This window comes from Eurosta solidaginis, chromosome 3 (genome assembly GCF_040869045.1).
Source record: "Eurosta solidaginis isolate ZX-2024a chromosome 3, ASM4086904v1, whole genome shotgun sequence".
Classification (NCBI taxonomy): Eukaryota; Metazoa; Arthropoda; class Insecta; order Diptera; family Tephritidae; genus Eurosta; species Eurosta solidaginis.
This window is the reverse complement of record NC_090321.1, coordinates 264,818,953-264,842,973: the sequence shown is the minus strand read 5'-3', so window position 1 is coordinate 264,842,973 and position 24,021 is coordinate 264,818,953. Positions and strand designations below refer to the sequence as shown.

At 38.1% G+C, this 24,021-nt stretch overlaps 1 protein-coding gene across 1 annotated transcript in view; it reads right to left on the bottom strand.

Annotated features, from left to right (window-relative positions):
- Nucleotides 1–24,021, bottom strand: part of LOC137245497 (sialin) — an 84,087-nt gene that overhangs the window by 10,260 nt on the left and 49,806 nt on the right. The window contains exons 3-7 of the mRNA XM_067776278.1: nt 10,338–10,904; nt 10,184–10,270; nt 7,727–8,010; nt 2,810–2,942; nt 2,468–2,709 (exon numbers count right to left, since the gene is read on the bottom strand). Coding sequence (XP_067632379.1) covers nt 2,468–2,709; nt 2,810–2,942; nt 7,727–8,010; nt 10,184–10,270; nt 10,338–10,904 — 1,313 coding nt within the window. The remainder of the gene's footprint in view (nt 1–2,467; nt 2,710–2,809; nt 2,943–7,726; nt 8,011–10,183; nt 10,271–10,337; nt 10,905–24,021) is intronic.

The following is a 24,021-nucleotide window of genomic DNA, read 5'->3' as shown; positions in this document are numbered from 1 at the left end:
TGATATCCATATCGTACAAAAACATACCAGAGTCACCCCTGTCCCACCCTAATGGCGATATCTCGAAAAGGCGTCCACCTATAGACCTAATGCCCCCTCCCTCTTAAAATGCTCAGTAACACCTTTCGTTTGATACCCATATCGTACAAACATTCTAGAGTCACCCCTGGCCCACCCTAATGGCGATACCTCGAAAAGGCGTCCACCTATAGACCTAGTGTCCACTCCCTCTTAAAATGCTCAGTAACACCTTTCGTTTGATACCCATATCGTACAAACATTCTAGAGTCACCCCTGGCCCACCCTAATGGCGATATCTCGAAAAGGCGTCCACCTATAGACCTAATGCCCACTCCCTCTTAAAATGCTCAGTAACAGCTTTCGTTTGATACCCATATCGTACAAACATTCTAGAGTCACACCTGGCCCACCCTAATGGCGATATTTCGAAAAGGCGTCCACCTATAGAACTAAGGATTACTCCCTTTTAAAATACTCATTACCACCTTTCATTTGATACCCATATCGTACAAACACATTCTAGAGTCACCCTGGCCCACCCTAATGGCGATATCTCGAAAAGGCGTCCACCTATAGACCTAATGCCCACTCCCTCTTACAATGCTCAGTAACACCTTTCGTTTGATACCCATACCGTACAAACATTCTAGAGTCACCATTGGTCCAGCTTTATGGCGATATCTCGAAAAGGCGTCCACCTATAGAACTAAGGATTACTCCCTTTTAAAATACTCATTACCACCTTTCATTTGATACCCATATCGTACAAACACATTCTAGAGTCACCCTGGCCCACCCTAATGGCGATATCTCGAAAAGGCGTCCACCTATAGACCTAATGCCCACTCCCTCTTAAAATGCTCAGTAACACCTTTCGTTTGATACCCATATCGTACAAACATTCTAGAGTTACCCTTGGTCCACCTTTATGGCGATATCTCGAAAAGGCGTCCACCTATAGAACTAAGGATTACTCCCTTTTAAAATACTCCTTACCACCTTTCATTTGATACCCATATCGTACAAACACATTCTAGAGTCACCCCTGGCCCACCCTAATGGCGATATCTCGAAAAGGCGTCCACCTATAGACCTAATGCCCACTCCCTCTTAAAATGCTCAGTAACACCTTTCGTTTGATACCCATATCGTACAAACATTCTAGAGTCACCCCTGGCCCACCCTAATGGCGATATCTCGAAAGGGCGTCCACCTATAGACCTAATGCCCACTCCCTCTTAAAATGCTCAGTAACACCTTTCGTTTGATGCACATATCGTACAAACACATTCTAGAGTCACCCCTGGCCCACCCTAATGACGATATCTCGAAAAGGCGTCCACCTATAGACCTCATGCCCACTCCCTCTTAAAATGCTCAGTAACACCTTTCGTTTGATACCCATACCGTACAAACATTCTAGAGTCACCCCTGGCCCACCCTAATGGCGATATCTCGAAAAGGCGTCCACCTATAGACCTAATGCCCACTCCCTCTTAAAATGCTCAGTAACACCTTTCATTTGATTCCCATATCGTACAAACACATTCTACAGACACCCCTGGTCCACCTTTATGGCGATATCTCGAAACGGCGTCCACCTATGGAACTAAGGATCACTCCTTTTCAAAATACTCATTAACAGCTTTCATTTGATACCCATATCGTACAAACACATTATAGAATCACCCCTGGTCCACCTTAATGGGGACATCTCGAAAAGGCGTCCACCGATAGACCTAAGGCCCACTCCCTCTTAAAATGCTCAGTAACACCTTTCATTTGATACCCATATCGTACAAACAAATTCTAGAGTCAGCCCTGGTCTACCTTTATGGCGATATCCCTAAATGGCGTTCATCCATAGAACTATGGCCTACTCTCTCTTAAAATACTCTTTAATACCTTTCATTTGATACACATGTTATATAACCACATTCCAGGGTTACCCCAGATTGATTTTCCTTATTTTGTCTCCATAGCTCTCAACTGAGTATGTTATGTTCGGTTACACCCGAACTTAGCCTTCCTTACTTGTTTTTAAGTAAAAACTAATTGAAACGCCATATGAAAGCTTTATGCAGAGTTTGCTTTTTACCTCCCTTTTTTATATTTCTGCCTAAGCTGTAAATTTTTGTACTAGTTCGGAACTAACGAAATAGTACCAAGAAACGAACTAGTTCTTCAGCGGAAATTTTTATCTAGTTCGGAACTACATATAAAGTAATGTCGCGGGCACAATTTCCGCAGCATAGGACAACGCCATGGTAAAAGCATGTAAAAGAGATAAAAGGCGAACTAGTGGAGATTTTTCCTAAAGGGCATGTACCTAAAGTTATTCGCAGCTTTTTTAACGATAACTCTTAGAAAATGTCAAAAAGATGTAATTAAGTTTAGTACCTAAACACTTCGAATTGTTTAATTATATTTTTTAAGCTCTACTTACATCATCATATGTCAGCGCACCAACCATCCACGTCGATAAAAATCCACCAAACGATGAAAGCGTGTTTGCTAAACCAAAAATAGTACCGCTGAAGTTTGGTGCAATATCTAGACCATTTCCAAGATAACCAGCCGTTACAGCACCATGCGTGAACAAGGCTAAAGTGAATATCGTCACAGACCACGCGGCATCACGACCCAAAAATACTTGTGCAATCATTAGCATACCAGGAGATATGAGTGCTGTAAAGGAGATTTTTAAAACAGTTAATACGTTATTATCTTTTATCTCATCCAATAGACGGTTTCATTTACATGGTAGTCAACTTGGAATAACACTTACCAAAAGCTGTAAACACTTTTCTTGTAGCAGTCGTTGAGAGTTTACCTCTCTGCAGGAGGTAATCAGCGAAGCAAGAAGAGCTGAAGGCCATAATATATTTGCCCAAATATGGTAATGATGAGTAAATGCCATTCTAAAAAAAAAATAAAAAAAAATAAATAATAATCAATATATGTAGCAATTATACCGATTTTACACAAAAACTTAATGGAGTCACCATTTCGTTTAATGAAATAATACATTTTTCTTTTTCACACAGGGCATTTTGTTTCATTAACGAAAATCTGGCAGCAGCCCCCAAAATTTTTACAAATACCATTTTTTACTATTAAAGCCCTAAGCAGTTTTTCATATAGATGAGTTTAACTCAATCTTATGCATTATGAGTAGATTGCACGTATTTTTATGGAGAACGGCAGAGTGAGCGACACCGGCGCCATCTGACATGAAAAAGTAGCCAACTTTTGTTGCAAGCAAAGCATAAGAAGAAAAATTTGACATTTGCTTTGACTAAAGGTGGTTTCACACTTTGCAAGTGAAATTATTTTTCCCACTCGTTGGTAACTTTTCTAACATTTTTCACAGTTAAAAACTGTAATATAACAAATGAATAGGACACAAAATATGTTGGCAAATATATTTCTCGTACACTGAGAATGTTCATAACAGTGATTCCAAAGTTTTGTATATGAGTGGGCAAGGCGAAATAAACTCCAATTGAGAAGTCTGAAGGTTCTTCATACAAACACAACATCTGGCGTGATTGTGGCCATATTACTGACATGAATAAGATTGCGTTGAACGCATCTATATGAAAAACTTAATTGAGTCTCGGCCATTAATGTTCACAATGATATAGACCACGGTAGAACTATAACTAAGTCGCTACGTATGACATGTGATGCTGTCATGCCCAGAAGTCACGGAAAAGCCTAGCGCACTCCGGTATATTGGTGGCACGACCAAATTGCGGAAGAGCCGTAGAAAATGTGACAAAGCACGAAGAATAGCGCAGAGGGCACGCGCATCACCACGATATGCGGAGCTACACAGCAAGTATGCTGCACAAAGAAAGGCACTTAAAAATGCCATAAAAAAAAAACAACAAGAAGTTGTGCTTTAGGGAACTGTTGGATAATGTCGACCTTGATCCTTGGGGATCAGCCTACAGAACTGTGATGGCCAAAGTTAAAGGACCGATATAACAGCAACCCACGTGCCCGATACTAATGAATAATATTGTTGAAACACTTTTCCCGGCGCAAGATCGCTGGACTTATCAAACCGAGGATCTCGAAAGTACGAGAATTCCGCAAGTTACATAGCACGAGGTGCTGGACGCTGCAAACAGAGTTATTGATAACAAATCCCCAGGACCCGATAGAGTACCAAACATAGCCCTTAAAGCCGCGATCAGAATTAGGACTACATTATTTGATCTTTTTAATGCCTGTATGCAAGAAGGAGTGTATAGTAATTGAAACTACGATTTTATTTTACAACAAAAACTTTAAATTATATTTTTTTTAAACACGCCTAAAAGTATGCGTCTATTTTATTTTTTTATTTTTCACCATAATGAAAATTTTTGAAAATTGAAAATCAATTTTGAAACTTAAAATATTGATAATACATTTAAAAATTAAAAAGTTCAAAGTAACTAAAATACAAAGTAAAATAAAAATAATAAGAACCCTACAGCCAATATAGTAATTGAAACTACGATTTTATTTTACAACAAAAACTTTAAATTATATTTTTTTTAAACACGCCTAAAAGTATGCGTCTATTTTATTTTTTTATTTTTCACCATAATGAAAATTTTTGAAAATTGAAAATCAATTTTGAAACTTAAAATATTGATAATACATTTAAAAATTAAAAAGTTCAAAGTAACTAAAATACAAAGTAAAATAAAAATAATAAGAACCCTACAGAGTGTTCCCTGGACCGTGGAAACAACAAAGACTTCTCCTCTTGCTGAAACTAGGTAAACAGCCGGAGCAACCATCCTCATACAGGCCACTTTGTATGCTGGATTCCCTAGGAACAATTTTCAAGCGTATAATTAGCGAGCGCCTACAGCTGACTCTAGAAAGCCTTGGTGACTTAACGAATAATCAATATGGATTTCGCAAATCAAGATCCACCGTAGGTGCAATACAAACAATAGTCAATATAGCTAGAGAAGCTATCTCTGGAGGCCAAAATAAAAGGAAGTTCTGTGCACTGATTATGTTGGACATCAAGAATGTTTTTAACACTGCGAACTGGATGCAGATAATGGCAGCGCTGCGAAGCTTCGGCACACCAGCTTACTTACGCCGAATAATAGGAAGCTATTTTAAAGACAGAGTACTTCTTTTTGACACGAATGAAGGATCAAAAGAGTATAACAGGGATCTGTTCTCGCTCCAACGCATTGAAATGCAATGTTTGACGGGGTGCTAAAGATTGATCTACCATAAAATACGCAAATTGTGGGATACGCTGATGATATTGCAGTGGTAGTAGTGGCCAAGGAACTGGACCTGCTTCAAGCATTATGAAATGACGCCGTAGGAAGAATAAAGGGATGGCGGAATAAAGGAGTTGACTAGCCAAAAGACAGAAGTGGTATTAGTAAGCTCCAAACGGTCGGCGAACGATTTAGTCTTAACTGTCGGGGATCATCAAATCACTTCAAAGGATTCTCTAAATTACTAAGGAGTGCACGTTGACTCTAAGTTAACGCTCAAAGAGCACTTCAGAGCGGTGTAAGAAAAAATTTCCAAAGTTAATGCAGCACTTATGCGAATAATGCCTAACATTGGTGGTCCGAGCGAAGCTACCCCTCAGCTATTGTCCACAGTAACCAGCTCGATAATACTATACGCAGCACAAGTGTGGTACGGATCCAAACGGACCCATCAAAAAGATATATTAACAGCATACTGACTTGCAGCTATAAGAATAGCAAGTGCTTATCGGACGGTCTCCGACGATGCGATCCTGGTGCTAACACAGAAAATCGCAGTGGCCTTAATCGCAAGCGAAATGGTTGATCTGTATAACACTAATATCGAGCGACCATCTGAATACACCAAGAAAAGAGCAAGGCCACAATCAATAGCTAAGTGGCAAGAACGGTGGGAGGCCCCGAGTAAAGGGCGTTGGACCTTCACGTTAATTTGGGACGTGGTACGAGTGGACGTGGCGGTTTCAAAGAGTATTTATGGAAGCGTAGGATAGAGGAAGATCCTCTTTCCCTAAGGTGTACAACGCAGAATACGTCATATTCCACTGCCCCCATTTTCACAAGGGAAGACTCACCTTGCATAGAGTTTATGGCGAGGAACCTACCACGAGAAATTTAGTATCACAAATGTGCAACAGGAAGGAATGCTAGACTGCAGTGAGCAAAATGGCATTTATAGTCATGACACGCCTAATGGATGCTGAGAGAGAGCGCAGAGAAATGCGCAGGCGAAGCAGTGGCGATTAAGTCGACACTCAGAGCAAATAGCGGAAGGCTGGACGCAGGGTAAACAGTAGGCTTTTAAAAAAATGAGAAATATGGAACCCCACTCTGAAGTAATGCGAAAGTGGTACCGGGTGGGCTACGTTTCCAAAACTGGGGCTGTTTTTTAGTCTACGGGCACACGGTTGCTGCGACGGCAGCAATTATGGTGCATTAGGCATTTTTCAGCCGTCCCGAAAAAAAAAAACACGGCAGAACAATACAAGGTGACAATAGGGCGACATATATACATAAAAACATAAATAAAAATTATATATACTTTGTGTTTCTAATTCGATAGACTAATGTGAAAAAAGTATAAATCAGCCGATTTCCGGCTTTCCACTATTTGGTTCCGCCATGATATAAACTATATGAATGTTACATTACCCCGTGTGCCAGTAAGTAGGAAGTTTTGACGGAACATAAGATGAGATATCAAAATACAAAAAGAGCATTCCGTGACTTATAAACGTCTTTTAGTAGCTGTAAAAATTTTAGGTGGACACCACCTCTTGCAGGGTAGCAAGATCCATCTGGTCGAAGGTCTGCCGAAATAATTGGGTTCACTAAGGCTCATCTATCAATAGTCTTTTGGGTTTTGACAGGACACTGTCCAATTTAAATCCATGCGGTACCTCTCAACATAATGGAAACCCCATCCTGATGAAGCTGCAACCTAACCTAACTGTAAAAATTCATAAGTTCATACTCAGCACAAAATATTTCAAAATTTTGCTTTGAATTGTAAAAGTTTTCTACCAGTTGTTACAGACATTGCCTACAAAACAAGTGTGATATCTTATCCGTCAACTGCCTGACAGTAAAAAGAGAAGCAGGATGAGACCACCATAGAATGTTTGATTTGATATGTGTTCTATTTGTTATTTTGACGTCTATGCTTAAAGGGCTAATTAAACTTCCTTAACTCTAACGCCATAGTCGTAACCATACCCATATCCATAACCATCTCCAATGTGATCGATTAATGGTGCCTTAACCAAAAAATCGTGAAAATTTCATAAAAATTAAGAAAACGCAAAAAATTACAAACATATTCCACAAAAAATAAGTCTCTTAGTCATAACGTATCCAAAACAATGAATAAAATCTACAAAAAGTTATTAAATTCACCAACTCAAATATTTTTAGGTTATGGATATGGCGAGAAGCCAAAAAACCAATTGGTTGGCTATGGCACGGTTATGGCGTTAGCGTTATGGTATGGCACCATTAATCGATTACATTGATTTCATAAGGTAGGTTCGATCAGCTGTTTTATCTGGTTATTGTTTTATGGTTATAAGTCACCATTAATTGGCCCTTAAGATATCAGCTCTCCATAGATTAAGTGGATAGCTCTTCTATTAAAGTTACTCATAACGTTTAAAATTATGTAATTAAAAAGATTTGCTTACCTGCTTTATATCAAAATGCAATATTTGATCCATAAATGTTGGCAATTGATTAACAACAGTGAAAAACCCGAACACGGATAAACCATGTGTAATTATGATTGCCCAAACCGGCCCAGAAGTGAATAGATCACTCCATGGTACATAACTCGGACGTTTCTTTGACGTCGAATTGCCAATAGCTTCTTCAATTTCGCGACGTTCTTCCGAACTAATGCGTGGATGGGTGGCTGGTGTTTCGTAAACAAATGCGAACCAGCAAATTGACCACAAAAGTCCAACACCGCCTGAAATATTTTATAATAATTTATTTCTTCTCTATAAAAGTGAAAGTTTTGTGAAGAAAAGCGGGAATCGGCGAGGGCCTGAACGGTCCTTCAAAATATTTTTATAAGAAAAGTCAATGAGGACCTCACATAGACTGAATGAGTCCGTAGTGTTACCAGAAGTTTAATTTAACGACCAAACTGAAAAATCCTACCAAAAACCAAGAACTATGTTATAAAAGAACTCCGTCCTCTTGGCAAATATTAGAAGCTTTCTAGGATTTAAGCCACTTGCTCTTCTAGATCTGACAGATACTCCTAACAGCTGGAGTCTTAACCTGGCAAGCGCGGGACACGAGCACAAAACGTGCTCGGTCGTTTCCTCCTCCAACCCGCACTTCCTACAGCTGCTATCACTGGCCAAGCCTAATTTAGAGGCACGTGATTCGAGTCGGAATACTCGTCATGACTCTACAGTCCTCTCTTTTTGATGATAGAAGCAACTTTGTAAATATATAGTTGTAAGAACTACACATAATTCGACACTTTACAGCCCCGCGCTTGAAACCACGCCTTTCCTGTTTGGTCGATCATGTACAGCTCTCGCCTTCTCTTAATCTCGCCCAATCTAATTGGGACGTATACGGAACAAGCTTCAAGACTTTAGCTAGTTCATCTGCTTTCTCATTCCCATCTATTCCCGTATGCCCTGGGACCCAACCCCCCGTTTCTTTGCCGAGACTGCTTACACTCTAACACACTTTTCGATGCTGTGCTATGCGAGATTATTGCCTTAATTGCTGCTTGGCTGTCATTATAAAAGTTAATACGGTAGCCTTTTTAGCTATTCTTTTTCAGTGTTTCTACTGCTTTGGTTACGGCTAATATTTCCGCTTGGAAAACGCTACAGTAGTCGGGCAGCTTGTAGGATCTGTTTATTTCCGGATCAGCACAGTATACCGCAGACCCTACTCCTTCCACTACTTTGGAACCATGTACCACCTCGTCCGGCATCGCTATGCAAAGTAGGGCGCCTGACAAGCATTGCCGTGTCGTTCATGGACGGGTCATAACAATTCATGTAGAGCCTGATAACTCTCACTATAGCACCAGGCTGGATATTGTATAACTTCGCGCCCACCGCTGGGTCAATGCGTTCAGGTGACCTCTGTATTCGTGTAATGAGAGGAGGGAGGTTTAATGGAGAGCCAATCTGAGTTATAAACCAGGGGATTAAAAAGAATGATATGGCTGATCTATGGCTCACAAAAAATAATAGATTTTCGAAATCTCGACCAGAAACTGGGTAAAATTTCAACCAAAGTACCATCAAGGGCGGATATAGGGCCTTATTCACGATGCGCTAAGTTCCATTTGGTCTATTAATAGACAACTTTTGAAATTGGTGGCCAATTGTTGGTCAAGTAAGGTTGCGGTATCTTTGTGTCCACTACGCTTAGATTTTAAAAACTCATATTATACTACTTAGTAATTAATAGCCATGGACCATTAAAACATCAGATGAAACGGCTCTGTGAGTGTTCGAGAGAAAAGTTCTTCGAAAGATTTATAGAGGTCCATAAATCTTTCGAAGCGATCGCGTTGGCGATGGCTAGTACCGAAGAAGATATAATGATGAGCTTTACGAGCTATACGCAGACATCAACATAGTCCAGCGAATTAAAACGCAGCGGCTGCATTGGCTAGGCCATGTTATGCGAATGAAAGATGACGTTACGGCCAAGAAAGTGTTCCTATCGGAATCCGCCTATGGAAGCAGAGGTAGAGCGCGGCCCCCACTCCGTTAGAAGGACCAGGTGGAAAACGATTTAAACTCACTTGTTGTGACCAATTGGCGCCGGTTGGCAGAGAGAAGGAGCGACTGGCGCGCCTTGTTGGACAGCCATAACCGTGTAAACCGTTAAGCGCCAATTAAGTAAGTAAGAAAGTAATTAATAGCCGGGACTAGATTATAGAACATTTTTTAACCGAGTAGCCAGATGTTTAGAAATTAAAACGCAAGGAGTTAATGGGAGGTTTATTTAAGTTTTCATCGAAACTTTGTTAAACTTAATTAACATTGTTACCCAATGGCTATAGACATAGTTTTCATCTGATATTTTATGACATATTCAAGAGACAGAATGAGATCTTACGTTGATATTAACTCACAATGTGTGATATGCCCGCTTACCTGTTAAATAGAAAACGCTGGGCCAACTCCAAACTGAAATGAAATAACCACAGACAGGCATCGTTATGGCTGCACCTAAGGAGGATGCTGTAAATGGAATAAAAAGGAAATTTAAATATGTAATAATGAATTTTCATTTAACGCGAAGACATACCCATCATATTCGACATGAATTTCGAACGTTCCATAGGTGGTATCCACACAGCTGCAACGGGATGTATTGCTGGCCATGTAGCGCCCAACATGAAGCCCAAAACAACACGTACAACAATTAACATTATATAACTAATGTGCGCAGCTAATGGTGTTATCAATGTAAGCAAACTCGCCCATAACATGGAATAACCAAAGACACGTCGTCCACCAATCAATTCAGCAAGTCGTCCGCCTGGTAATTCAGTCAATATATAGCCCCAGAAAAAACTACCGAGAACAAAGTTCGTTTGATAAGAATCCCATGGAAAATAATCATTGTCATCATTAGTTGGAGGAGGCTGTGTTGTCGTAGTAATTGTTTTTGTTGTTATGGTAGAATTTGAGATTATTGTGGCATTATCATAGTTTTGTAGAGCATTCAGTTTGCTGACGTAACGTGGCGGCGAATGCACATCGGGATGTACCATTGCAACTATAGCGATTGTGAGATTTACTCGAAGTGCATAGTTCAACATGAAACCAAGCATGGTGAGCAAATTGAGTACTTGACGGCATGATAGCATATCTATGGAAAAATTAAATGGATGGAATAAAAATGGAAACATGTAAAGAATGCTTTTGTAAAATAGTTTTATAAATTGTAAAGTATAAAGAGTACATATCGACGAGGCATACGAAAACTAGCACTTTCAAATTTTTTTACCATGAAATTCAATGTAAAAATTTTGAAAGGATAGTTTTTGTATGACACGTTTATATGAACATACAGCAGGGGCCGTATCGTGACATACGATTCGTTTTATTTCATTTATATTATTGGGTCGGTTGAATGCTTCTCCCCTTTTCATACAAATCTTGCAATCGATTTTGAAGTAACTTCTCATTGAGCTACAAACATGAAACTTTACACATAGGTTAAGAACACCGTGACAATGTAACAAAAGGAAAAAAATCCGTTGGGTGGCGCACGGATCGAAATATTTAGATACGAATTTGGAAATTTGTTGTTTTGAGATCGATTTTAAAGTAAATTCTCATTGAGCTACAAGCATGAAACCCCAGAAATAGGTGACAAAGGAACAAAAGGAGAAAAATAGTCCGTTAGGTGGCGCACGGATAGAAAAAATTAGATAATAATTTGGAAATTTGAAACCGGGTTTTAAGAAACTTCTCGGGTTACGCCCTTTATCCCCAAAATCTAAATCCCCAAATCAAAATCCCCAACACGAAATCCCCATTTTCTGTGTGAAAAAGATTCAAATTAGGCTTAAAATCACCGCGATGATTTCACAAATATTTAATGGGCACATTAAAAAAATACAGTGCAACGCAATAACTTATAAATACAATTAATACAGTATTTACATAACAAAAAAATTCAAAACTCATTGCATTGCAGATAAACACCGGAACATTTTTTTATTTGTTCTTACAAATTATAAATACATATGTACATACATATATTTTTATGTATAAATTACATTACAAAACCTTGCCAGCAGTCCTTCTGATAATTTTATCGTCTATCGCCAAGAAGTAACTAATTCGATACATTTTGCAGTTAATAAGGCGATAGAAATTCATTTGACAAACAAAACTTATACTTTAACGGAATTTTTTCTCCAAGAAGATATTTAGGCGATGGAGATCTGTAACGTTTTGAATTTTCTTTTTTCAATTATTTTGAGAACTTTTGCAGTTTGCTTTCGTAGTTTCCTTCTATTCAATAGCTATATTAATGATATTTTGCTAATTTTGCGATATTTTCTCATCGTCGGTTCACTGCCAGATCCAGGTTTTTCATTTAAATTTTTTAATATTTTTTCACAGTATTTTTAATAATAAATTTATAAACCAAAATTAAATAAATAGAAAATAAAATTTAAATCCGTGATCTGGCATTGAACCGACTACTTTTGCACGGTAGTTGAAGACCTAAGCCTCTGTGCCACTGATGTACATAAAAAGTTGTTGTCAAATTCGGAATATAACATTTGCATGGTTAGAACAGAAAGAAGATATGAAAACACAACGCAAATACAACGTGTACCGTTAGGTTATTCCCCATCATTTTACTTTATGCTTATAGTCATACTTACATACTGTAACGTTTTTACTGCAATTTCCCTTATTTGCAATCTTCTACTAAGGTTCGAATCACTAAACTGTTTAATAAATAACTCCAATATTGAATAATGGAAAAAACGGCCTTTATTAAAGTACTTCACAATAACACTTATACTTTGCACCTAGCTTGCTTAACAAACGAACTGAGTGATAGTTCAAATGAAACTCTACTATTTCCCGCCAGATTGCGTGCTTAATCAATAACTGCTTGATAGCTCAACTCAAACTGAATTCCAGCGCCTCTACATTTGCTGCCTTTTATACTCTCTGATTTCAACGTTCGCATCTTCTAGGCGCTTCCATTTCCGGAATCTACTAGTGGTCCATGAGCTCTCAAATTTCTCAGCTGTAACTACAATTGCACGATTTTATAGCTTCTCTCATTGCATACTTTCAGGAGTATCTCAGATATATGCATGTAGTTGTGCCTTGCTTCTCAGCTGCTCGTATACGTACATGGTACATATGTGTAGACGCAATTATTGTTTCGTTTATGTATATACATAATGATTGAATTATTGATGTGAATTCACGCAGCACCCCTTAGTTTTGCTAATATTCGTAACACTGCCCTCCACCTAAGTCTGATCGTCCCGATCAGACACATCTCTCGATCTAAACGCTGCTAGCATCGCCAAATGTACCACTCTTCTATTTCGTGATTTCCCAATTGCTTGTATACGGTAGATGACATCACTGATCGTCTTCACAACTCTGTACGGGACTTCCCAACTGCACCGATATTTGGATGGAACACCTTTCCGCCGGTGAGGGTTGTATAGCAGTACCAAATCTCTCTCCCGGAAACCCTCCGAATTATTTTCCTTGTCGTACCTGTGTTTCATCTTACTACTCATTATCCTGGATCGATCCCTCGCACTCTGTTGCTTGGCCAATGAACTACTTCCTAGAGCTTGCGCTTGACGGATTGGCTTCGCATAATCAGTATCGTTCCCACGTTTCACAACAGTAGTGCGCTCCGGATTGAAACTACCCTCGCATTTTTTCTCGGAAATTCGTTGCCTCGTTTTCCTGCGTCTTTTAGGTTTTGTCAATGCCAGTGTTTCTCTCGCAGGTACTTTTGATTTTGCTTTATTAGGCCCATTCGACCTATCAACCTTTTCCTTTGACTTCCGTGGTTTTTGTCTAGTCTTCTCCACCAGTACTCGATTACTACTGAATCTTTTCTGCAAACTGATGTTAAGTGGTATATCCTGGTTCTTATAACGCATCACCCTTTTCTGCATATCGATCTTGATGTCATGGTCAACCAAGAAGTCCACTCCCAATATGACTTCATCAACGATCTCCGCCACAACGAATTTGTATAAAACCATGACCTTCCCAATTAAGACTTCATAGATCACTTCTCCCCGGACTTGGTTATACTCGCCAACCTTGTTCCAGGTAACGGTTTTACTCTCCTGTTGACTAAATCAGATCGAATCAAGGAATGAGATGCGCAGGTATCTACAGTCAGTACACGCTCCTTGCCATCCACATTCCCTCTGACGGTAAGACTGCTTGATTTCCTTCCAATTTGCGACACAGATATCACAGGACATTCAATAGCTGGATCTAGCTCTCGATCTCTACCTCTTACTCGCTCTTGCTCATCTCCTCCAGCTTTGCGTTTACGGCCACCCACATTGTTGGAACTATTAGGACCAAGATCGTAATGACGTGCAATGTGACCGAACTTCCCGCATTTGAAGCATTTGATAACTTCTTCACTCCGCTTTTGCGATCCTTTCAACGCCTCCAATATTGCGTCTACCCACTCTGGCATTTCTACTTCCACACGGCGTGTTTTGAAAACTGGCTTACACAGACGCGACGCTGTTTCCTGAATCAGAGCTTGTGACACCGTTTCTGCGAATGTTGGCTTTGGGTTTGCGTATGTAGCTCGCTTTGTTTCGACGTCCCGTATGCCATTTATAAAGCTCTGAATCTTTACCCTTTCAGTGTATTCCACGGGTGCGTCGGCATTCGCTAAATGTGCTAGCCTTTCAATATCCGACGCAAACTCTTGCAATGTTTCACCAGGCCTCTGGAAGCGGTTCAGCAACTCCATTTGGTATATCTGCCTCCTATGCTCAGTTCCGTATCGTCTCTCTAGAGCGCCCGTCAATGCTTCATAACAGTTCCGTTCGCCCTCTGGAATGGTTTGTAAAATCTCAGCTGCAGGCCCTTTCAACACCATGAACAGTGCAGCAACTTTATCTTCCGAATTCCAGTTGTTCACTGCTGCGGTCTTCTCAAACTGAATCTTAAACACCTGGAAAGGAACAGAACCGTCAAAGAATGGTGTTTTTACCTTTGGATTACTCGGTGAAACAGCTGGGCAATTCATGTGCAACTCCTGTATACGACCTCTCAAAGCTTCTACCTCGGCTTCGATTTTTTCCTCAAACGCGCTTCGAGTTTTGATGATATACGCGCCTCCTGCGCTTCGAGTTGTACTGGTACATTTGCTGCCTTTTATACTCTCTGATTTCAAAGTTCGCATCTTCTAGGCGCTTCCATTTCCAGAATCTTCTAGTCCATCAGCTCTCAAACTTCTCAGCTGTAACTACAATTGCACGATTTTATAGCTTCTCTCATTGCATACTATCTCATCTTGCATATATCTCAGATATATGCATGTGTTTGTGCATTGACTCTCCGCTGCTCGTATACGTACATGGTACATATGTGTAGACGCAATTATTGTTTCGTTTATGTAGATACATAATGATTGAATTATTGATGTGAATTTACGTCACTGCCTAGCATCGGCCTAGAGATAGCAGCACCCCATAGTTTTGCTAATATTCGTAACAATATATACATATAAATGCGTAATTATGGTTAATACGCGTCAGAACTTTATGATTTAATTAACATTTTTGTGATTTTGTGTTCGAAGTTTTTTGATATTTCCTCAAAAAAGGTTTGGTGATCTAGCCCCAAAAAAGTGCGGGGATTTTGTGTTGGGATTTTGGTTATGGGATTTTAAATTTTGGGGATTATGTATTTGGGATTTTTTTTACCTGGGGATTCTGTGTTTGGGGATTTTTTTTTTTTTGGGATTTAGGGGCACTCCCAACTTCAACTTCCCCGACGAGCTAGAGGCTAAAAATATAGAGCTTAATTCAGAGGTCGATGACAGCCGATGACACAATACAAAAAGTTACGCTAAGGGGCGCACGGACTGAGATATTTAGAAAAATCAAACAGAATGGAGGGAATTTTGGGATTGATTTTTATGTAAGTTATCATTGAGCTACTAGCGTAAAACTTAGCAGATAGGTTAAAGGGCCCATTTCTGATACTTAGCATAGACTCGACTTGACTTGGCGTAAACTTGGCAACTTAGCCACGATTATACTCCACTTAGCATATACAATCTGGTATAATAATCAACCTTGAAATTTATTTTTAAATAAATGTCAATTTGTATAACAAAATGAAATGGAAAAACAAATGGCATCTCAAAATGTAAACGTCACTTAGAACTTACATAGAAAATCAAAATTTAACAGACTTCCAAGTCAAGTTAAGTGCCAAGTTTTGAGTAATCAGTAATATGCAATGTTCATTTAACAGATCTGTAAGTGACAGTTCTCAAGTAAAGTCAAGTCTATACTAAGTCTGAGTAATGGGCCCTTAAGACACCGAGAAAATGTAAGAAAAGGAGAAAATAAAAATAAAATAAAAAAATGTTAAGCACTTCCTTTATATAAATGGACAAAAATCAGAGAAAAATGTCTCCTTATATAAAGACATATTCTTTAATTAATATTTAGCATTAATTAAACCGTTGATACGGTGTGGCTGTCTCTTTTCGTGACAGCCTCCCCTTTTCTCTGCAGAGCCCTTTAGAAAGTGCTGAAAGATATGACCCCATTTTATTGCCAGGGGCGCAAGAACTATCCTCGATTCTGATCAAAATCGGTTCTAGATTGTTAGAGCATTTTCTTTCATGTGATTTATCCATGTTTTCGATACCCTATAAATAGAGCCGCTCTAATGCAGCTCTTTTTTGGGGGCGTAATAAGTTGGCAGAAGTTTCCTTGAACTTTCAGCGAAATGAAAGTTTTTAGTTGCTAGGGGTGGGGGTCGGGAACTATCTGAAGGTAATTATGTTAACATAAGTCGGTGTGCCATTCAGTTTCCCCCAGCCCTTTTCGCTTTTATCAACTCAAAGTGCTATTTTTATGAACTCGATAATCGAAGTTAGAATAAAAGCAAATGAAAAAATACCGAGAACTGGGTAAATACATTATGTATTGGCTATACTTGTATCAGAGAATTGAAACACAATGAGAAAGGGTTTTTTTGGCATCCACTGCTTACGATCCATTTGCATGTGACACGTCTTGCACTTCACCACTATTCCCCAAATTCATGTTAACTTAACAGGGTGCAAGACGTAACAGAAAATTCTCTTAACGATTTTCGTCTGTTACCAAAAAATTCTCTGATCAGAGCAAATATATTGCAAATTTTAATTCTCTGATTTTTTGTAAATAAATTATGATGATTGGTATTGTTTCATTGTAAATTGACTTGCCCCATTAAGTAAGATCTTAGGAGGCAATTATTTAATAGCATATTTGGTACAGGTGTAAAGCACTTGTATCAATTTATTTTTTCTTTTTCCAACTTGTGGTTCAAATGCCGCTCGTTGTTTTATTATTTATATATTGATTGGTCCCATCCATTTTACATGAATCAGGAAAGGTGCCCATTTTTCCCAAAACAGCCGATTTTACCAGGCCATCAGAAAAAGGGAACAATATATTTGCTCGAATAATATTACCACAAATTCCCCATCTTCAACTAACTTTCGAATATCGAATTTCCATATTATCATCTTCCTCACCTACAGACAATTCATTTGCATACAATCTGATACAATTTTATTCATATCGAATTTCCTCATTTCCATATTGTCTTGTCATTTTCCTCATCTGCATACAATATTATTTTTCCATCCTCCTCCCTAACGCCCCAACCATCTTATTTTTGAAATCATATGGTTTATGGTTAAGCGCCTTATGCTGCGCGCACAACTTTTATAAACTCTGAGTTCGACTCCATGATTTATTATTTATTTTTGTATTTCTTCTGTTTTGGTGGTTGAAAATCAATCAGAAATCAATAAAAAGTTTCTTTTTATAAGCTACAGAGGAAGGCAGAAAATTTGAAAAAGAGCCCGATTCACCAGGCCATCATAAAAATGTGTAGGGTTACTGGATAATATAAATTGCATTTGGCATCTCTAATGAATGCTGCTAAGTAAAAAATTTTTTGTTTAGCTTATTTGCCCTGGCAACGGTATATTGTAGGTATATATTTGCAAGTTAAGTAGTTTGTTTTTGTTGCGTGTTGTTTTTTACTTGAGCGAACAAGAGTGTTAGACATTTCTCAATTATGCACATGAATAAAAGTCACGTCTGTGTTTGACCAGGTGATTACAATAAGAATGCTACTTGTAGAATCAAATAATTATATAAGTCAGCGTACATAAGCACGGTTGCCACACCATGTTTTTATTTGGGATGAAAATTCATCATAAAAAAGGACCAGATCTCAAAAAAAAGACCAAATTTTTTCAGCGGACCAAATGGGGTTGGATGGACCATTTTTGGTCCAAATGGACCAAAGTGGCAACCTTTTACTTAAGTGTGCTTAGTAGCTGTCCTAGGACAAATATTGCAAAAAGTATACTTAACAAGTAACGGTGTCTAAGTTCGGGTGTAACCGAACATTATATACTTAGCTTCAATCGTACATTTCATTTCAGATAAATTACTCTTCTACATAGCACGTGGCACCGCCAGTTTAAAAGAAAAATGTTTCCCCATTTCCTCTTACAATAAAACTTGATAAGTGAAATATCATTGATTCGAAACTATTTTTTGCTAATTTATAGTTTATTATGCTAGCCTACGACCCTTTTAAACTCGTTTTATATCTAAGTTGCCGTGGTCTTTAACCGATCCCGTCCATTTTAACTAGAAATATTTTCTGCTATAAGGAACATATTTGTACCCAATTTTGTTACGATATGTAAATTTTTCTTCGAGTTATGGCTCCCGAAACATAGAAAATTGCTTAGTCGTAAAACGGGCGGTGCCACACTCATTTTCAAAAATTTTAGTGTTTTCCAATTTAGTGTTATAATTCAATTTAGAAAGCAAAATTCTATTGATACAAAGCGCTTTTTCGCTAAGATATAGCTTATTATTTTCGTCTACGACCCTTTTAAAAATCTTTTATAAAAAAGTGGGCGTGGTCTTTAACCGATCTCATCCATTTTTTCTAGGAATATTTCCTGCTATAGGGAAAATCTGTGTACCCAATTTTATTACGATCCGTTAATTTTTCTCCTTACTCCGTTAATTTTTCTCCTCAACTTATACGGCTGTGCAAAATGACGTTGAGCAACACCATCAGTCAGAATTGGGAAGGACCTCTCCGAGCCGTTCGAAACTAAACGAGGTTTCAGACAGGGTGACCCCCTATCGTGCGATTTCTTTAATTTGATGCTGGAGAAAATTATACTAGCTGTAGAACTTAACCGCACTGGAACAATATTCTATAAAAGCGTGCAATTATTGGCATATGCTGATGACATTGATATCATCGGCCTAAACACCCGCGCTGTTAGTTCTGCTTACTCCAAACTGGAAAAAGAAGCGGTAAAGATGGGTTTGATGGTGAATGAGGACAAAACGAAGTACCTGCTGTCATCGAGCAAAGAGTCACCGCATACGTGCCTTGGCAACCACGCTACTGTTGGCAGCAATAATTTCGAAATAGTAAAAGACTTCGTTTATTTGGGAAACAGCATCAACACTAGCAACAACATCAGCACTGAAATCCAGCGAAGAATCAATCTTGCCAATAAATGCTACCTTGGACTATGTAGGCTATTGAAAAGTAAAGTCCTCTCTCGGCAAACGAAAATCATACTCTACAAGTCACTTATCGTACCCGTCCTGCTATATGGGGCAGAAGCATGGACCATGACAACAGCAGATGAAGCGGCTTTGGGAGTGTTCGCGAGAAAAGTTCTTCGAAAGATTTATGGACTTCTACGCGTTTGCGATGGCGAATACCGAAGAAGATTTAATGATGAGCTGTACGAGCTATACGCAGACATCAACATAGTCCAGCGAATTAAAACGCAGCGGCTGCGCTGGCTAGGCCATGTTATGCGAATGAAAGATGATGCTCCGGCCAAGACAGTGTTTCTATCGGAATCCGCCTATGGAAGCAGAGGTAGAGGGCAGCCCCCACTCCGTTGGAAGGACCAGGTGGAAAACGATTAAACTCCCTTGGTGTGACCAATTGGCGCCGGTTGGCGGAGCGAAGGAGAGACTGGCGCGCCTTGTTGGACGGCCATAACCGTTTAAACGGTTAAGCGCCAGTTAAGTAAGTAAGCAAGTAATTTTTCTCCGAGTTATGGCTCCCGAAACATAGAAAGTTGCTTAGTCATAAAGGGGGGTGCCACGCTCATTTTTTAACATTTCCTATTTATTGCTACAAATCCACTTGGGAAATGAAATACCATCGATATAAAGCTCTTTTTTTGCAAATATATAGCTTATTTTATTCATCCACGACCCTTTTAAAATATTTTGTATTAAAGTGGGCGTGGTTCTTAACCGAATTCGTAAATTTTTCTTCAAAGCATTCCTTATAGTAAAGGATACTCCTCTGCCGAATTTTGTTACGATAGGTTTAACGATTTTTGATTTATTATTAATAATATTTGTAAAATTGATTTTAACACAAGTGGGCGGTGCCACGCCCATTTCAAACAATTTTTCTAAATTTTTATCAAGGGTCTCAATATGAGCCAACATTTCAAATTTCAACATTCTAGGTGTATTATTCACTAAATTATCAGGTTTTTTCTGTTTTCTGTTTATATATATAAAAAGTGGGCGTGGTTAGAATCCGATTTCGCTTGTTTTCAGTACCAATCTATTCTGGGTCCAGATAAGCCCGTGTACCAAATTTGGTGAAGATATCTCAATATTTACTCAAGTTATTGTGATAACGGACGGACGGACGGACATGGCTGAATCAAATTTTTTTTGATACTGATAATTTTGATATATGGAAGTCTATATCTCTCTTGATTCTTTTATACCTGTACAACCAACCGTTATCCAATCAAAGTTAATATACCAACCGTTATCCAATCAAAGTTAATATACCTAAAGCACGCTGAGTATAAAAAGGCAGTACACATATGAGCTATTCAATGCACACAACGATTAACTCCATAAAACAGAAAGTAGAGAAATGCGATGAAATAATGTGCATTGTTTTTTAAAATTCACTTTATAATATACATTGAAATAATTATTGCATAATGCATAAAAAAATATGTAGCTTTCATCTAAAAGTATTTAAAATTAATAAGAAAGACTAGCCAAAAAACTATCGGCAGAAATTTTAAAATTTGTATGTGACTGGTGGAGTTAATCGGATTGGCAAGTGAAAAAGTAATACATTTAAATTCAGTGTTTAAATTTTTAAGTTTCTTCTCACAGAAAAAGTTAAGTATTAGATATTTTAATCGCTGGTAACCAAGCAAGAGATTCTAGAAGGCGAAACGTCTAGACTTTAGCAGAAATATGCGAATGAAACAACGGAGAGTATAAAAGCAGCGCAGCTGAGTAATCAGTAATCAATTTTGATTTAAGCACACTATTGGTTGTGAAGTATAAGTGTAATTGTGAAGTACTTTCAAAGTAGTCTAATAAAGACAATTTTGCATTATTGAATACTGGAGGTATTTATTCAACAGTTTAGCGATTCAAACGTTAGCAAAAGGTTTGGAATAAGCGAAATTTCCTAAATTCGTTACAATATATTATTATTTGTGATTAATTCGTCAGCAGTATAAATGATGTCTTCTTCATCAGGTGTATGTAAGGACTCGTAATTTCGATTTGTTCGCAAGTTTTTACAGTAATCATGCTAACAGGAGTAATGAATTTCAGCAGATCCATCATGTCTCTCCTTTTTTCCCTTGTTACAGATCTACCTTTAGGATATAATAAAGGCTGATCTATATTTTTCTAACTTTGTGGTCTACCTGCCACAGATTTCCTTATCTTGATGGCATAAAATTCTGAATCTTCATTATAGTCATATTTGAATTGTATAATATGTGGTTTATCTTTATCTAGCGCGTTTTAATCCAATTTACTGGGAACCCATTAACGGTTACTTTTCTGTTAATGATTGAATTTTCTAATAGTTTTCTTGGAAAAAAAATCTTGGTGAGTAATTTCTCTTTACATGTTTTGATTATATTGTTCTAATCGTATGGTGAAAATAAATTTTGAATTTTAGTAGCAGTATAGGAGTATTACATACATGCCTTTATCATTTAGCGTTTGCTAATGAATTTAAGTTGCATTATTGAAACGATTTCCATTACAGTACGGAGTTAATCAAGGTGGCATCTGAGATAAATTATTTATTATTCAATGGCCAAAAAAATTGTTGTCGTTTTGTGGAGCTAACCTTTATTGATTGCGAAAGTTTTTATAAATATAAACAGGTATGACTATACCAAGAGCTTTTACACTTAAATTTAAGATTTTTCAAAAAGTGGAGTTAGTCGATTTGTGCAGTGATCGGCTAATATGTACATATACAAGACGGGGTGAAAAAAGCAACACCGAAATTCGAAATGATTTTCAATGTGATTTGGAGCTGTGGTGCTATTTTTACGGCCACAACTGTATGCTTGTATGTACAGTGGCTCACAGCCTATTTCGTGCAGCTACAGAACAAAACTGCTGAGCTATATAGAAAGGAAACTGGTGACGGTGTCAAAAAAATTCAAATGCACAATTTTAATAAAAATATGCTTCCATTTGAACAAATACTTAATTTTCATGTGTTTACACGTTTGTGCTAATTATTTAATAAAAACTAAAATTATCGCAAAAACTAAGGTCACAGCTTATTTCGTGCACTGCGCCCTGTTTTAGAAAAAATACTTTTTATTTAGTTTAGTACCTCGTATGACCACCTTTTTGTTAAATAACATCTTCAAGATTATTTTCCATAGATGCAATTAGTTTTTGAGCGGTTTCGGGTGGTACCTTATGCCTTTCTTCGACAAGAGTAGTTTTTAAATCGCCAATCTTACTAATCTGCGTTTGCCGTGTAACCGATTCCAAAATTGACCACAAATTTTCAATGACATTTAAGGCGAGATATTGTGGAAGTGGATTCATGGGGTGTGGAGAGTTCCGTATTATCCATGCCTGCACAATCCCGGCACAATCCTGGATTTGTGTTAAGGGTATTTGTCTTGGTTATTGCGAAATCGATCACGTACACCTAAATTAGGAGCACTTTGCAACAAACTGTCTTCTCGTAAGGTTAAATATAAATTTTTGTAGATTGTGGCATCAAAGAAAGTTATTTCGCCAACTCCAGAAGCCGCCAAATAGGCCCAAACCCATCACATTTCCACCGCCATACCATACAGTTGCCTTCAAAATTTTATTTTTGGGCTTAGCACCGCACGTATCACTTCTGAATCTATATTTGGCTTATATGGCATGATTAAAGTGAGGTGTAAAGCAAATACAGAGCTTAAAAAGCAATTTCAGAGCACAAAAATAAAAAATTGAAGGCAATTGTGTGGTATGGCGGTGGAAATGTGATGGGTTTGGGCCTACTTGGCGGCTTCTGGAGTTGGCAAAATAACTTTCTTTGATGCCACGATCTACAAAGATTTATATTTAACCTTACGAGAAGACGGTTTGTTACAAAGTGCCCCTAATTTAGGTGTACGTGATCGATTTCGCAATAACCAAGACAAATACCCTTAACACAAATCCAGGATTGTGCCGGGATTGTGCAGGCATGGATAATATGGAACTGTCCACACCTCATGAATCCACTTCCACAATATCTCGCCTTAAATGTCATTGAAAATTTGTGGTCAATTTTGGAATCGGCTACACGGCAAACGCAGATTAGTAAGATGGCGATTTAAAAACTACTCTTGTCGAAGAAAGGCATAAGGTACCACCCGAATCCGCTCAAAAACTAATTGCATCTATGCAAAATAATCTTGAAGATGTTATTTAACAAAAAGCTGGCCATACGAGGTACTAAACTAAATAAAAAGTATTTTTTTCTAAAGCAGGGCGCAGTGCACAAAATAAGTAAGCTGTGACCTTAGTTTTTGAGATAATTTTAGTTTTTATTAAATAATTAGCACAAACGTGTAAACACATGAAAATTAAGTATTTGTTCAAATGGAAGCATATTTTTATTAAAATTGTGCATTTGAATTTTTTTGACACCGTCACCAGTTTCCTTTCTATATAGCTCAACCGTTTTGTTCTGTAGCTGCACGAAATAGGCTGTGAGCCACTGTATGTATGTATATATGTAAATATGTGTCTACTGCAAAAAATATCGCATTTGTACAAATATAACAAATATTGATGTTTATCAGGGCCTTATATTGTTTTACTTTTATGTTTGCATTTTATTACTATCTTCCAATTCTGTAC